Here is a 16,312-nt window from a genome sequence, read left to right as displayed (position 1 = left end):
GGCTGAAACAAGCCGAGCATCGTTTTTTTCAGTGCGTCTGTAAACCAGTTATTACGGTGGTGAGCTACAGACATCATGGCGGCCTCCATAGGGAGACTTATGTAGCAGGAGTTTGGTAATTTTCCTAAATGATCTTTGCCTTTCTGTTAGTCTCAGTTTCTGCTACAGAGAGTCTGAAATAAAAACAACAATACGCCTTCTCCCAAATAAACCGTAAGTACATTTCAAACCTGAGGGGAGAGTTTGTTGTGGATCCACACGTGCGCTGAGTAAACGAAGCCGTATCTAAACTGTTTACGTATTTGTACGTTGTGCTCTTACCAACAGAGAGCGAGGATACGGTTTGATTCAAAGCTGTACATGTTCAATATAACAATTTTTTAAAATTAAATTAGAATTCGGGCCAAAATGCTTTGTTGATGCCAGAGGTCAGAGAAAGGCGTACTGTTTCCAGCTGGCAGGAAGGCAACAGTAACTCAAACAACTACTCGTTGCAGTCAAGGTACACAGAAGAGCATCTCTCAGTGAACTTGACCTCAGTTTCCTGTTCCTGACTAAAGTAACACCTGGTGTTACTTTAGTCAGGAACAGGAAACTGAGGTCAAGTTCACCAAAATTAGAAGATTGGATAAATGTTGGCTGGCCTGATGATGCGATATTCAGATGGTAGGTTCATAAACATGGAAGCATGGATCCATCCTGCCCTGTGCCAAGAGTTCAGCTGTAATGATGTCGAAGATATTCTCTTGGTAGTTTGGGACCCTTTGTATCAACTGTTTTAAAGGTCTTGAGCGAGCTCGTTGTTTTTACCTATTATTAGATGTCTCTTGTGTGCCATTTTGGTAATAACACACCTTCAGTTTGGAATGAACCAGCTGATATTAATCTGCAATAAATGCCAGGATTATTTTCCAGTTACTGACAGATTTCAGCCGTTGTCATCATGGCATCTATGTTTTGATTTCTTTGGATGTGTGGATTGGATGGGTTGTTACTGAAATCTGGTGAGAATTTTTTATGTCAAAAGCACCTTTAGAAATATATTTACTTAGAAAGTTGGTGACATGTTCATTGCTTATTTTACCCACTGTAAACAACAAAGTTATTTTTCCAAGTTGAGAGTTGAAATAAAGCTGATGGGTCACGAAAGTAATGGACTATCTAACAGGGATACACCATCATTTAACTTTTACTCTGACAGGTGTGCGTCTCACATGTTGAGAAAGAAGCTTCCCTTCCTGCACAGTCTCCTCTCACCGGTTTCCAGACATGTCGGCCACCTCGCCGGACATCAGTATGATGTCATCGTGGTGGGCGGGGGTCACGCAGGGACCGAGGCAGCGGCGGCAGCAGCCAGAGTTGGGGCTGAAACACTCCTCATCACGCAGAAAATTCACACCATCGGTGAGGATAAAGGGACACCTAAACAAAGAAGCTCTTTTTCCTCCAACAGGGAAAACTAGACTTCTCTGATAATATTCCCACAGGTGCTCTGTCCTGTAACCCCTCCCTGGGAGGAGTAGGGAAGGGCCAGCTCGTGAAGGAGGTTGATGCTCTGGATGGGCTGTGTGGTCGGGCAGGGGACTGGGCTGGCATTCATTTCTCCATCCTGAATCGTAGAAAAGGGCCTGCCGTGTGGGGTCCGAGAGCCCAGCTGGACCGCCAGCGCTACCGAGACTTCATTCAGGTTAAGAAAAAAACCCAAAAACTTGAATTACTCGTCCATTAAAGTAAAATATTTGTCTGCGAGTGAATTAAAATGTTTGTCTTCTACATATTTTTTTCTTCAGTCCGAGCTGCTGTCCACTCCCAGGCTGACCGTGGTGGAGGGCTCAGTGGAGGAGCTGTTGGTAACAGAACCAAACCCGGAGGAGCCCGGGCACCACAGAGTCACTGGGATACGTTTGGGTACACAGCAGATTACCTCTTTTAAGGACAAGGACCTAAATGGTAAACGGTACATATTATACACTGAATTTACGTTCTCATGTTTTTTGCACTTCCTGAACAACCAGCTAATGGCAGCCACGCCATCTCAGCCAGATCAGTGGTTCTTACCACTGGTACGTTCCTGTCTGGCTCCCTCTTTGTGGGTCAAACTACCTCCCCCGGGGGTCGGATTGGAGACGCTCCATCAAGCGCTGGGCTGTCCCATACGCTGAGGGAGAGGCTGGGGCTAAGGACAGGCAGACTGAGGACTGGTACCCCTCCCAGGATTGTGAAGGACTCAGTAGACCTGTCTTTGGCTAAGCTTCACCTCCCCGACAGTCACCCGACTCCTTTCAGCTTCCTCAATACCCACACCCACTGCAAGGTACAGCTGAATGAATGGACTTTTATTTTTTAACTCACTGTCTAGTTTATTGTTCCTCCTGCTTTATTTTGAAACGTAACCCTCTGTAGCCAGAAGAGCAGCTGCCTTGCTACCTCACCTTTACTACACCGGGTGTGGAGAGAGTGGTGAGGGAGAGCCTTCAACTAAACTGTCACATACAGCAAGACACCAAAGGTCCCAGGTACACACACACACACACACACACACACACACACACACACACACACACACACACACACACTTTGGACTCAATGGTTTGAAACTCAGAAGGAATCACTTCAGTTATTCCATCATTTTCTGCTCATTAATGCAAAATAAAGCATGTAGATTAGTTTTAACATGAAAGTTTTTGCGAAGAAAATGCCACAAAAACAAAAACATCAGTATAACTGTGTATCATAAAATTTTTATGCAAAACTGAAACAATTGAGCTGAATTGGAATGACGTGCAGTCTTCGTCTCTAACAGGTACTGCCCCTCCATCGAGTCGAGAGTGCTGCGCTTTCCAGGCCGAAGCCACCAGGTGTGGCTGGAGCCCGAGGGCATGACCTCTGACCTCCTGTATCCACAGGGTCTGTCCATGACAATGCCCCCTGACATACAGCTACGCCTCATCAGAGAAATCCCTCCCATGCGCAGAGCTGAGATCCACACGCCAGGTAGGCCCTTAGATCTTGTTTGATCTGCCTAGTAACAAGTGAGAGCAGTGACAGTTCCCTCAATTCTTCCCTAATTCTAAAAAAAATGGATTGACAGAAGTAAGCTGGTTTCCAGAACTGAAAGTCTAATGTTTGTTTTCTGGGATTTCCAGGTTATGGCGTGCAGTATGACTTTGTGTGTCCCACTCAGCTGAGCCCGGCGCTGCAGGTGAAGAGCACTCAAGGTCTGTTTCTGGCCGGTCAGATCAATGGAACCACGGGGTACGAGGAGGCTGCCGCACAGGTAGCTGCTTCTTTCCTTAAAGACACACACACACACACACACACACACACACACACACAGCTGGAAGCAGCTTAGGAGCAACTGATTTTTCTTCTTCTATCTGAGCAGGGTTTGTGGGCGGGAGCAAACGCTGCCCGCTCGGCGCTCTCCATGCCCACAGTGACGCTGTCTCGAACAGAGAGCTATATTGGAGTTCTCATGGACGACCTGGTGAGTCGAGGCGTGACAGAGCCTTACCGCATGTTCACCAGCCGGGCCGAGTTTCGAACTTCTCTAAGGCCGGACAACGCCGACCTCCGCCTGACCCCGAAGGGTAGGTGTAGCATCTCCAACGTGTCATTGTGCTTGCGTTTGTTTTGTTTTTCCCCTTCTTTTCCTCCTCTCATTACCTTTTGTTTCCCATCAGGCTTTGAGGAGGTGGGATGTGTGTCTTCCGTGCGCTACCAGGAGTCTTTAAGAGTGAGGAACAGCCTCCAGGATGCACTGACAGCCCTTCAGGCTCTCTTTCTGTCTACGTCGAGCTGGAAGAAGCAGCTTCCCAGTGTTCCCATCAGTGAGACCAAGAGCACCTTACTGACGTGAGCGATAGATATCTGCCAAGCTAATAATTTAATTTTTCATGTCACAACAGTTTAAAAAATTTTCCGGTTAATGTTTGTTTTTCAGTGGCTTAGATCTTCTTCAGTACAACGACGTGACCTTTGAAATGTTGGCATCTGCCTTCCCCGAGAGCCTTTCGTCTTATATGGAATTCGCACAGAGACTTAAGATAGAAGGTAAGAAAAAAATAACCCCGCCTGAAATGTTAATCTACAATAAAACTCTTGCTAAAACGTTTCTCTTGTCTGTCACGCAGCTGTGTACAAGCCTCACTGCGACTTAAACAAGAAAGAGATCGAGAGAATTCAGAGGGAGGAGAACATGTCCCTGCCGCAGGACATTGACTATTTCTCTCTGCCGGTGTCGCTTTCCGGCGAAGTTCGAGAGATCCTGGACAGAGTTCGACCGAGCACAGTGAGCCCACTCCTTTCAAAATAATAGTGTGAAATATTTATTTTAATAAAAGAGAAAAAATATGCCCTGACTCTTCTGCTCTGTCCTCCAGCTGGGCGCTGCTACTCGCTTGGAAGGTATAACTCCCGCTGCAGTCGTCAATCTCCTCAACTATGTGCGCGTCACAGAGAAAAAGAAGGAAACGCACAGAAACCAGCGACACCAGGAGGCGCAGAGAGATGAGGAGCTGTGTGCAAACAGTGCCTCTTTACCTCAGTGATACAGTCTAAAAATGATTCAAACTGTCTTGTGAAAATGTATTTATTTCTGAGAAATAATTGAAACAATAAATTAGGTATTTTAGAAAACTTTTCCTCGAGTTCCAGTGCTGCTCCAGTTACCCGTCAAGTTACCTGCAGAGGAATTCTAATCCTGTTAGTGACATGACTGTGAGCAGCATTAAACTCCATGTGACCTTCTCTGTGCTGCTGCTGTTCATAATAATGTGGCCGTCCAGCTCAGCGGAGCCTCTCGTGAAGAAGCCAAAAGGAAACTTCCAGAAAGGCTGAGGCAAACCCCTGGGGGGTTCTGGGTAGACTGTGCTGTCAGCGAACGTAACTCTGGTGGTCAGAGCGAGAGAGGATGACAGAGGACACTGAGGGGAAAAAGAAAACAAAAAACAAAGACAGGAGGAGAGGAATGTTAAAGGTAAATCTGTCAGAAAAAAAGAGAAAAAAGTGAGATGTAGAGAGCACACCTTGAAATTTTGACACTGGAAAAGGTATCTGGCCCCTAGGATGTAGTTTTGGGGAAGGTCGAGGGGACCCAGGCGAGCCCACAGTACTTCGATGGAGAGAGAGTGAGGGAGGACACAGCCTGATTCACACGTTTCCTGAGAAGGAACAACATAAATGTCTCTGTGAAACGTGTCTGTGTACAGATACTCAGGTCAGTTTTATTTATATAGCACCAAATCACAACAACAGCTGCCCCAGGGCACTTTATATTGTAAGGTAAAGACCGCACAATAATACAGAGAAACCCCCAACAATCAGATGATCTTGTATGAGCTAGCACTTTGGCGACAGTGGGAAGGAAAAACTCCCTTTTAACAGGAAGCACTTGCTCATAGGGGGTTTGATTGTTGGGTTACAGTATAAAGCACCCTGAGGCAGCTGTTGTTGTGATTTGGTGCTATATAAATAAAACTGAATTGAATTGCTGCGACTGGCTGGGGGGAGATACAAAGCACCGACACTAGGTGCTGCTGCAGACACCAGAACAGCTGTAACGGTGTGTGGGGGTCAGATTTCGGTTATACCTGCAGGCTGAAGGGACACTCCTGTGTGATGACTGTCGCCCAGTCTGGCTGGGAGCCCGAGCTCATGGCGATCTCATCGGGAGTAGTGAGTCCCTGCAAAATCCCATAAATCTGCGAGCGCAGCTCTGAGCAGTCGTTGGCTGGAGAGCTTGTAGCACGGAAATGAATAAAATTTAAAAAAGCAGAGGATATTGCTCATTATTTTAGCGACATCTCCACTTGTCCTAATGTAAGCTAACTAGAACCACAGACAACAGACGCAAAAAGAAATAATGCAGACTCACCTGAATGTGCAGCCAGTGATGATGTTGTGCGTGAAGAGGATGGGCGCTCGCGTGGTTGTATCAGGGGAACAGGTCCCACTTTGTGACACCCCCAGTGAGGTCAGCTGGCTCACTGTTAAGGAGCCAAACTTCCTCGAAGCTTGGCAGATAAATTAAAAGATACAATCTTAAAATTGTAGTTAGGATACAGGCATCGCTTCCTTTAAAAAGTGACCGATGAGAGGAGATCCAACTTTAAGTCCGACTGCAGGGTTCAGTATTGCGGGAGTGGGAATCGGTTTGGTCAGCTAAAAGAGAAAAACGACATTACTTGGCACATTAAACTGTTTAAAATTAGTTTTTTAAATTCTTTTGGCTCTACCTGGAACTCTACGGAGTGCGTCTGGAGCAACAGCTGACTCTGATTCACGTCGGCTAGGGTTACATCAACCGTTGCGTTTGTGAGTTCCCCTCTGCCGGTGTAAAATATGACAAACTTCACCTGCAGGAAAGGCAGAAACAGCAGAGTAAACGTCAATGTTTCGTCACACACTTGAGCACTCGTGGTTCACCACACAGTTGTGCACTCGTTCACCTTCTGCACTGCATTAATACAGGAGCTGTTCCGCAGCGTTGGTGAAGGCCAAACTGACAGGTTGGTCACTGGGATCTAAAACAGTCAGGAAAACATTAGCCTGTAAGAATAATCAATAACTGTGAAATATTAGCCCGGCAACAACTATTAAGTCCTATTTTTGCCATTCCAGTGTAGTACATGTACTATAGACAAAGTATTAGAGATTTTAAGTGGAGTGTCAAAGCGCATTTACAACAGTAATGTACGACTTACCAGAAAATCTGACACTGGTGCCATCTCAGCTTTTGGGATCTGTCACAGAAAAACACGATATTAGTCCATCTGCGGTGAGAGTCTCACAGCTAATCATGCACTTAAAAGGATTTAGTGCAAATGGACTCGCTGACCTTGACGAGGTGCAGGTCGGAGAAGTAGGAGTTGGCGCTGAGGCTTGGATCTGTGATGCATGACTGAGGAGTCACCATCCGTGCACAAGACAGAGACACAGACCTCAAGAACTCTACAAGAAGGGGAGGAATTAAGGTGGATAAAACGTGGCATAGGAAACAGTGTGTTGTTGTAATAATTCTGCATGTGTGTACCAACTTTTGATAAATAAGACATTGTTTACAGTACAATATGAGCAGAATGTGGTTGTGTGCAAGCCTTTTCCTGACACAGTCATCAACTGGATGGCAGCACACATCACTCTAACACCTGTAAACACCTGTTTAGTAGTGATGGAGCCTTAAAACATGTGCAAGTTTTCCTCTGAGCACCCCCACATGCACACAAATTGGTGTGGTGTCTCTGTACGGACTGTTGTCGTGGCAAGAGAGCTGAGTGTGAAATCAGTCTACATTCCTACCGTCACCTATGGCAACAAGCAGAAAGAATGATATTGCGGCGTTTCCTCTGAACAGTGTTTGGGCTCAGCCTGGGACACAATGAGGAGATTGGTCCTTGATCAGGAGGGGCTAAGAGATGAGTCAGTTATAGGATACTTGCTGGCCTCCTCCCTGGTCAGGTATTCTGGGTACGTGCTACCGAGAAGAAACCCCAGGGCAGACGAAGGACATATTAGAGCTTCTCTGGGATGTTAACTGTAACTGAACTGTTGCCAATTAATCTCATTAGCAGTGAGAAACTGAAGCATTACACAACTTTTTTTAGTCTTTTCTCTAACTTTCCTTTAGCTGGACTGTTGCACTCTGTTTTCATTCATATTTTACAGAGTGTTAACTTTTCTGGAAAGGCTTCTCTACTCAGGGACTGTTGGATGTCCTTCAGGAAGCATGGAGAGCTATTCCTGAATACTACTTAAAGAAGTTTGCCTAAGAAAGTTCGGACTGTGCTGAAGAATAAAAGTGGTCAATATTGTACAAACTCTGTTATATATGGTTTTCACATGGTTCAATAAATCCCTTCACCTTTTCCCCCCATTTTCCTCGCAAAATATATTGAAATGAGGGGCAGCTCATGACTTTTTCAAAGCACTATGATGGGTAAAAATGTCTCCTGCATTCCCCAGTATAAAAGGGTGTCATGTATATGGCACAAACCCACACGTCTGAGTCGGGCTGCTGCGTCTAAGACATCTGTAGAAAATATCCTAAACTAATTCTCCCAAAACTGTCCAAAGTAAATATGAAGAAGCAACTCTAAGTGGCAGGGCTGCACTTAAAATGGTGTAACAGCACTTTGCCACTCAACAGTTCAACATTTAAGTTTTTATGTGATCTTACTTGCAGGGTTGCGGTCGATGCAAAAAGCTGACGCTGCCGGTCCTGGAGATGGCTGACGGAGGAGACCCCGCACGGAGGAGTTGGGGAAATATGTCTGGATGACATCATCAACCTACAGAAATAAAGTTGTGATGATTTCAAATATCTTAAGTTTTTTTGTTTTAATTATTTAAGTGTGTGAGCACTTACCATGTAAAAACCTCTGCTGGGGCCTACAGTTGGACTTTTCTGTGGAGAGAAGTGGTACGAGTCCCCTAAAACTGGATGCTGAGGTTGGGCTGGGAAAGACTGGGACGTGTTATCTGTTTGGAGGTTGGAAAACGATAATGATATATGTTGACCTTACCTGTAATTTTTTTAAAAAGTTATGCCATTTACCTGAAGGCTGGACACAAAACAGAGAGTCGGTCACTGTGATAAGAGACGAATCCACATTGGCTCTGAACATCAGCCATTTCTCAATGCAAACACCTGATCTGTAAAGTTAAAAATAGTATTTTAAATGCTGAAGCTGTGTACTACACGTGTTATAGAGCTAACGACCAACACTCACATGGCTCTCTGCGGACATCCAGTGAAGACAGCGCTCAAGCTAGGGACCCCACAGTCAGCTGTGTCACAGCAGCAGCCGATGTCACAGAAACCAGGGGTTAAATCACAGAGACACGCTGGAAAACATCAGGAAAAGGGTTGGACATGCTTGGGAGTACTTATGCTAGGTGTGGTATCACCGTCAGATCCACAAAGTCTAGCTTGAGTAATTAGCGGGAAGCCTGATCGAAGCAACAAAAAGACTTAACCGCCCCAACAAACGATGTAGGTGGAGGTGTAATTTACCCAGTGGAGACACCGCACGCTGGACGGTGGTTGCAGTTGGACTCTCGGCGGCCGCAGTGGGCGCTTCGGTCGCGGACAGCGACGTGTTCACCGTGGAGTTCACGGTGGCAAGCGTACGGACCTCCGTGGTGTTGACACCAGTGGAGTTCACGGCCTCCGTACCGCTCGGTGCAGGGGTGGCAGAGCTGATCGGTTCCCCATTAGCGGGGGTGGCACTGATGGAGGAACTCCCCACTGGGTCTGTAGCTCCGTGTGCCAGACGTCCACATATGACCGTCAATATAAGGGGTAAAAAACACCACTGGATGGAAGTCATTTCCTCTAAAGAGCCATGAAAAACGAGCAGGAATATGGACACTTTACCCGAAGAGTTTCTCCGCTGTCTCGCGTCACAGTAAAATTAAATTAAAGGTAAAATAAATTTTGTCTTTATGACTTAAACACGTTGGAAAACGTAGCAAGAAGGCTACAAGCTAAAAATCAACACACAATCGGAGTGCAAGCGTCTTGTAACTAAGGAAGTTCTCATTGAGACTTCCGTTTCTAAGAGAGAATTACCGTAAAGCACGTAAAAGAGAAGACGCGGTCATTTCAGGTTAATGAATTCACCACAATCAGTAAACAAGCAAGGTTAACATAGTTAACTAAAATCAAACTAAAAACTATAACTAAATCTGAAAAAAGAATAATTTTTGATTGAGATATTATTTAAAACTAGACTTAGAATATTTGTTAATAACTGTTTTTAATAATGTAACCAACACAGAATACACGCATAATAGTGTAATGACTGACACATGCAGCATGAAGAGACATTGGGGTGTATGTTTATCTGAGCAAAGTTTTTATATTATATTAGCTGGTTTGGAGTTCTTCAATCTCACCTCTCTCTCAAATACCTCCCATTAAAGAAACTAAAACTAATATTGAAACTAAGATAACCACATTTACTCAGGGCCTTCTTGATGTGATGGTCTTCTGCTTCCCTGGCCGCTTAAAAACTGATCCGTATGCGTAGGTTTACGGTACATATTAACTTTTAAATGTCCCCCATTACTGATGGAAATCTCTGTCTAAGAATGCTAGCCTTCTTGAGTGACTAAATGTTTCTCCTGCTGAAAACGCTATATCCAGATGAACAGAATCAATTTTTGGGGATTAATTTTGATACCACTTTATTATTGCAGCTGGAGATGATTTTAGTTTTAAACCTGCAAAAAATATGAGGTGAGACCACACATAGTCTTCAGATTGTATTTCAGCTAAATAAAGAAACAAAACTATGTGACTGTCAGTATGTCAGAGTGGATGGTAAATGTATGAGTGTGTGCATATGACACGAAAGCTCTGTCAGCCACTGGAAAAGACGGTGTTGGAGGATTTGATAAACTGCTCTTGTCCCTCCAAGCCCATCCGAGCCTGCACAGGTGTAGTGAAATGTGAGCCAGGTCAGCTCCACCCACCAATTTCACTTAAAGAAATAAAATGGCACAAGCCGAACAGAAGAGAACCAACAGGACAACCTCATGGGTCACACATAACTTGTTGTTTTCCCCTCTCTATGTTAATTTAATCTTTTGCAGTGTAAGATCTGCATTGGATCACTAAAAGCAAGAACTGCTTCAGAATTCACATCTTCCTGTGTTTTATATGAGAAAAACTCAGTGTTCCTTCGTCATCAACTTAAGACATCTGTGTGGTTATGCACTTTTTTCACTGCATGACCACACAAAGATAGCTGTTTTGTCAGCTTGGTGCATGCCACATCTTCTTGTATATAAGACCCATAAACGCCAAGCTTCCAATAAACTATCCCTTAATGGATTAGTCTACAACAGAGACCATTCTTGTATTTATGTGCTTGTAGATTCATGCTCTTGAGATGTTTTGCTGCCAGTGATACTGGTGCATTGCACAAACTGGATGGAATAATGAAGGAGGATGACCGTCAAACTCTTCAACTTCACCTCAAATCAACAGCCAAAAAGGTAAATCTTGGATATGGTTGGTTGTTCCAACAGGTCAATGATGCCAAACAAGTCAAAAGTGGTTTTAGCAATGGATAAAGCAGGCTAACATTAAGCTTCTGGAATGGCCGGCCCAAAGCCCCAACTTCAACCCTGTTGAAAATTTGTGGACTACACTTAGAAACCTTAGAAGTCCGTGCCAGGAGGGCCACTGATCTAAATAAACTATTGATTCTGCCAAGAAGAGCGGTCAAATATTCAGCCTGAATTATACCAGATGCCAGCTGTTAGCTACAAACAGTGTCTGGTCAAGGTGTAACTTGATAAAGGACATTACCCAAATATATACTGTGTAAGTATATATTTAAGCCTGTATGTACAATTCTGACCCTTGGATTAAAGAAAATCCAAAATAAATTCAAACATGTGCCATCAATTCTACTTTTTTAAAGTCATTGATGCATGCTGTGCAATCAGTTCAAAGAAATCATTAAAAGCCCACAATTACCATGAAAACAACCCTGGTGATGTCATGTGTAATAAATTATTGTTTGTGCACATGATAAATAATTACCACATACAAGATAAGTTGTTCAAGGAAATATTTGTGTGCACAAGATAAAAAATAATCAGCTTATGGTACATTAGCCTCGCTCAGATAAGCTCAGATAATTAAAACTATGCAAAAGTGCATAAAATGTAAACGTTTAACTCCATGTTGGACTTTCCTCACTGCAAAATAGAGTAGAACAAAATGACACATCTGCACTGCTGTCTTCTACTACTTTAGGTATTGAATAGTAATATTTTGAAAACTCGACTCTGCTCTGAACTCCTTCTTTACTCAGTCGTCTCTTGCTGTGCTGTCATTTTTCTCTGAGACATCAAGAACACAAAGAACTTTTTGTTAATAATGCATCTCCTTGTGAATCACCATGTGTTTTGCTACTATTCATTTATGCAGGGAGTCCTTTTTCAGTCAAAATGCCCCCCATCTGCCAGCAAGTGGATTGAATGAAGTGGAATACAGTGGAATGAAGCTTTTATGGAAAGATACAAAATGAAAATCACTTCTTTTAGTGATTAGTTTGATTTTAGGCAGGTCAACTGAAAACTACCATGAAAATCTCAGCAGAAAATGAGCAATCACTTAGCCTTGACTTATTATTGCCTGTCAGTGAGGTGTACCGTACGTGGGATTAACGGAGGAGAAGGCCAGTGGCGTGCTCACCTGCACCACAGCACACTTCAACTACTGTGCAGATCTGAAATGCAGAGTCTCTAAAAAGCATGGACCCAATCTCAAGTTTATTCACTATTACCCTCTGTTTTAATCTTTAATGGTTTCAGGCTGTTGATTTATTAATGAAATCTCATTTGACTGCTGTTTCATTTCCAGAAATACATACCTGCCCCGATGGAGCTGCGCAGCAGACAGCCAAGAGAAGCAAACACGAGCGATTCCCCAGATGTGAATGTGGGGAGTTGCACAGATTTAACACAGCTGTTGTTCTACTTACTCAGCCTACATCTGGACCTAACACGGTGAGGCACAAGAAAAACATTTTGACCTTTATCTGCAGAACTGCATGTTGGAATGCTTAAAGCATGTATGTTACAGGCTGTATGTGTATATATAGGGATAGTTTTATGAAATAATTTCTTAAAGCTGAAAATCACAAAAGGATATCCCTTAGAAATGGAATAGAAATATCAGTAAACACATCCCAACATGTTTTCCAGGCAGAACAGGAATAAATGCTTCAGATAAGGTGCTAAAAGCATGCTCCACAGTCACAGCACTGAGTTCATGCCAGCTATAAAATCTTTGTATAAAACCTGTATTGCTAATATATATTGTAATATATCTATATCACTAAAGCACTTCTGGATGGATGCAAACTGCATTTCGTTGCCCTGTACCTGTGCATGTGCAATGACAATAAAGTTGAATTCTATTCTATTCTATTCTGTTTGTGCTTGGCTCTATTTTTCATGTTAAGTGAAAATATTTAGTACGATTGACTGAAGAAATTCTTAAAACTAGAAACAAGTTCTCTTTATTTTTCTTGACTAGAGCATCCACTGTCTCCAGAAGCCAGAAACACAACCAAATTTAGTGTGCTGCATCTGTCAGATCTGAGTCAGCTTATTAAGACTTGCTGCTGTTAATAATTTAGGCAGAATCTGGGCTACTGAGCAGTCAAAGGACAAAACCTGCTTACCTTACCTGGTAAAAGAATTTAACTGACCAGACAGTTATCAAGGCAAGGGGACATTCAGCCTCCCAACTAAAAAAGAAACAGAGCAATAACAACAACATTGTCAGGGGGCTGGGGCTGTGACCCAGCATTTTGAGTTATTTTGCATTTTTTGATTACTTATCAGATAATGTTAAGTTCTAGGGTTATTATTAGTTTGTCTTAGTTTAGGTTTAGTCTAGTTCATGTTATCATCCACTTCTCCTTGTATATGTGTCTTTTTCTGTTTGCCATGTGTTATAACTTGCACATTACTTTTCTCAGTTTATATATACACTAACTTATTGGAAGTTACATGTCAATTTTTTAATGCGCAGGTACAATACACAATCTGCACTTTTCTAATTATTCTAAATATTCTTAACTATATAAACATCTTTCAGTATCCTGCTCTGTTTGCACACTACAACCTGGGTTTGCCTCTTATATGCACTCTATTTTTAATAACTGTACAGTACTCTGCTTTGGTAACTACTGTCCATGATATAAATATGTAAAAATTGTGTTTCTGTTCTGTGTCCTGTTCTGTTTGTATATGTGTGTTTTTGCTGCTGATACAACCAAATTTCCCCTTGTGGGACAATGAAAGGATTATTCTATTCTACCTATTCTATTCTTCTATCTCCTTGTCTGTGTACTTTCCCCACATGTCTTTCTCCTCGGTGTTGCTCTATCACTCTCGCTCGTTCTCTCTGTCTCTTGTTTCAAGCTTGCGTGTCCCAGTTCATGTCTGTACATGTTTCCTGTTTTATTTTGAAAGTCTTGTTTCCATGTTCAGTGTGTTTAGATTTGCTTCCCCTGTGGCGTCATGTTAATTTATGTCAGCTCTGTTTCCCCAGGTGTTTCCACTTTCCTCATTATCCTTCAGTGTATTTACGTTCTGTTTCCCTCTGTTTAGTGTTGGGTTGTCTGCTTGTCTCGTATCATGTCGCTGCAAGTCTCCATGTCACAGTTTTCATGTTTAGTTTTAGTTTAGCACAGTTTAAGTTTTTAGTTTCCTTTTTTCCGCAACTCGCCTTGTCTTGTTTTTGCTTTGGATACCAGCCTCAATAAATGGCTCGCTTTCTGTTAAGATTAAGTTTTGTTCTCCCGTGTCTGCTTTTGGGTCCACACCTCAAACACTCCGGCTGCTCCGCCACAACAAACATGCATGCAGCTTAATCTAGACTAGGGATGTTAAGACCAGTGAAGCTACATGGTTACAAAGTTCACTGCACTGACTCTCCTCTGATTATAACAAAGTGTTTGTTAATTTATTGTGAACTCAATAATAGCACATAAACAGGAACTTTCCTGTGACTTAATTTGTTATCTATTATTTAATTACTTTGGCGTAGTATGAATGGCACTGAGGGTTAAACGTTTTTATCATCAGGAAAAGGTGTAAAACTTATGAAAAGTTAGTTAAAAGTTCCAAAATCTCTTAACTCCTTCACATTTTCTAAAGCTGCCCAGTGGGGCTGAATTAGAGTCCTGGTTGGACTGATTCTGGCCGCCGGGCCTTATGTTTGACACCTCTGTTAGAACCAGAGAAGACACTTCTGGTTATTACACAGAATCCAGGGTTAATGCACTTCAGCATTGGCTTCTTCTTTAAGACATGGAAACGATATCCTTTTTTCGTGGTGGGTACTACTGATTATAATTAATGGCCACCACTTATAACAGTTTGTTAAATAATATAATTTTGTTATATTGTGCAGATTGAAAGATCAGGAAACTGAAAATCTTATTTGAAAATGGACATTTTGATATAGAAATTGCACACTGTGAGAACAAGAATGAGCACATAACATTTCTTAATCATAAACATGGTTATTTCCTGTTTTGTTTTTTTATCCTTGCATCAAAACTTCAAACAATGAATAATAATAAAATTATTTTATACTACTAGTACCACTACACTGCTAATGAGCATTTCTGCTCTTATCAGTATGTTTCTGCCTAAAGACAAATTTATGTGCACACTAGAGGCGGGCAAAGATCGTTGTACTGTGTCCAACGGAGGATTCAGATCCACCTCAGGCATAACTGGTTGTGGTAAAGCAGAAAAGCTAGTTGTATTCAAGTCAGGAACGGTACTATTAATGAAGATATGACAGTGTGCCATCAATTTACGGTTAAAAAACATTTCTTTGCTGAATTTATGAAAAATGCCAATGATGACAGTTTGACAGGGATAGAACAAAATATTTCCTTATTCCTCCAGAGCCCGGACCTCGACATTATTGAAGCAGTGTGGGATCATCTTGACAGAGAACAGAAGTCAGCCAACATCCAAAGAAGCGCTTTTAATGTTCTTTGTGGGGGACCAAGCAGCCAAAGCAAAGAGGACACAGGCAAAAAAGTATCTTCAAAAAGGGTTTTCTTTATTTTAACCCTCAAAAAGTCCAAAATTAACAAAATTCAAAAACATACTTAGCAGGCCCATAAAAGAGGTCAACTAAATATAACTCTACAAAAAGGAATTTACAGAAGCTTAAACAAAACAAAGTGAGACACAACTTAACTCACAAACTGACCTAATTACAAAGACACATGAGGGTAGCTTTTATAATGATTTGGCCAAACCATTTACACACAATAGGGGGGGAAACAAAAACACACACTAAGGCTGTGTCCCAATTCAGGGTCTGTACGCTTGAAGTACGCATTTTAAGTGTGATTACGTCACCGCCACGCGACGACGGCTGTCCCAATCCGAAGTGTACTTCAAATGCATACTCCAAATGCGCCATCGATTTCCCCAAATATCAAGCGTGGTCCGGTGCACGCTTCGTGGTCCCATATATCCCACAATTCATAGCGCGGCGGTGGGTGTGGATAATTTTGCCGCAAAATACGGCAGAAGAAGAGTGAACTGTCAAAAGTAAGTACTGAATATGACATCACTTATTTATGTGCAAATGTTAAATAAGTGATGTATATATATATATATCTATATATATATATATATATCATAATAATCTGACAATACTATAATATTGGCCATATTATATTTACATTACCACAGTGAGATGATTTTAATCTCATGAACAACATCAGCTAATTGTTATTTACTAACTAATCTT

The 16,312-nt window shown here is 42.4% G+C and overlaps 2 protein-coding genes across 2 annotated transcripts; one reads left to right on the top strand and one right to left on the bottom strand.

Moving 5' to 3' along the window:
* Positions 1-55: 55 nt before the first annotated feature.
* mto1 (mitochondrial tRNA translation optimization 1) lies at positions 56-4,550 on the top strand. Its single transcript, XM_084937766.1, has 13 exons — positions 56-213; positions 1,202-1,404; positions 1,488-1,687; positions 1,791-1,908; positions 2,016-2,314; positions 2,404-2,516; positions 2,804-2,994; positions 3,147-3,277; positions 3,386-3,590; positions 3,684-3,855; positions 3,944-4,053; positions 4,134-4,291; positions 4,383-4,550. The coding sequence occupies exons 2-13, from the start codon at positions 1,215-1,217 to the stop codon at positions 4,548-4,550; spliced, it is 2,055 nt and encodes a 684-aa protein (XP_084793892.1). The 5' UTR covers positions 56-213; positions 1,202-1,214.
* A 27-nt stretch (positions 4,551-4,577) lies between these two features.
* LOC146381672 (tectonic-3-like) lies at positions 4,578-9,534 on the bottom strand. The gene is made up of 14 exons (XM_084937767.1): positions 9,014-9,534; positions 8,730-8,844; positions 8,555-8,652; positions 8,366-8,478; positions 8,177-8,288; positions 6,839-6,951; positions 6,705-6,743; positions 6,450-6,524; positions 6,237-6,356; positions 6,064-6,162; positions 5,876-5,979; positions 5,592-5,739; positions 5,028-5,162; positions 4,578-4,925 (listed from the first exon to the last, which is right to left on the bottom strand). Exons 1-14 carry the CDS (start codon positions 9,327-9,329, stop codon positions 4,680-4,682), a joined length of 1,833 nt encoding a protein of 610 aa, XP_084793893.1. The 5' UTR covers positions 9,330-9,534; the 3' UTR covers positions 4,578-4,679.
* Between the last annotated feature and the right edge of the window lie 6,778 nt (positions 9,535-16,312).

The sequence above is a fragment of the Perissodus microlepis genome, chromosome 8 (genome assembly GCF_051167445.1).
Source record: "Perissodus microlepis isolate ML-2025 ecotype Zambia chromosome 8, ASM5116744v1, whole genome shotgun sequence".
Lineage (NCBI taxonomy): Eukaryota > Metazoa > Chordata > Actinopteri > Cichliformes > Cichlidae > Perissodus > Perissodus microlepis.
The sequence above is the reverse complement of the archived record's forward strand: the minus strand, read 5'-3'. Positions and strand labels throughout refer to the sequence as shown.

Excerpts from the sequence above, each read along its gene's own strand:
- mto1 (XM_084937766.1), top strand. The coding sequence starts at position 1,215 with ATGTTGAGAAAGAAGCTTCCCTTCCTGCACAGTCTCCTCTCACCGGTT. Across the intron at positions 3,591-3,683 it reads CCTCCGCCTGACCCCGAAGG|GCTTTGAGGAGGTGGGATGT; the intron begins GTAGGTGTAGCA and ends GTTTCCCATCAG. Across the intron at positions 4,292-4,382 it reads ACAGAGTTCGACCGAGCACA|CTGGGCGCTGCTACTCGCTT; the intron begins GTGAGCCCACTC and ends TCTGTCCTCCAG.
- LOC146381672 (XM_084937767.1), bottom strand. The coding sequence starts at position 9,329 with ATGACTTCCATCCAGTGGTGTTTTTTACCCCTTATATTGACGGTCATA. Across the intron at positions 8,479-8,554 it reads GTTTTGTGTCCAGCCTTCAG|ATAACACGTCCCAGTCTTTC; the intron begins GTAAATGGCATA and ends ACCTCCAAACAG. Across the intron at positions 4,926-5,027 it reads TCCAGTGTCAAAATTTCAAG|TGTCCTCTGTCATCCTCTCT; the intron begins GTGTGCTCTCTA and ends TTTTCCCCTCAG.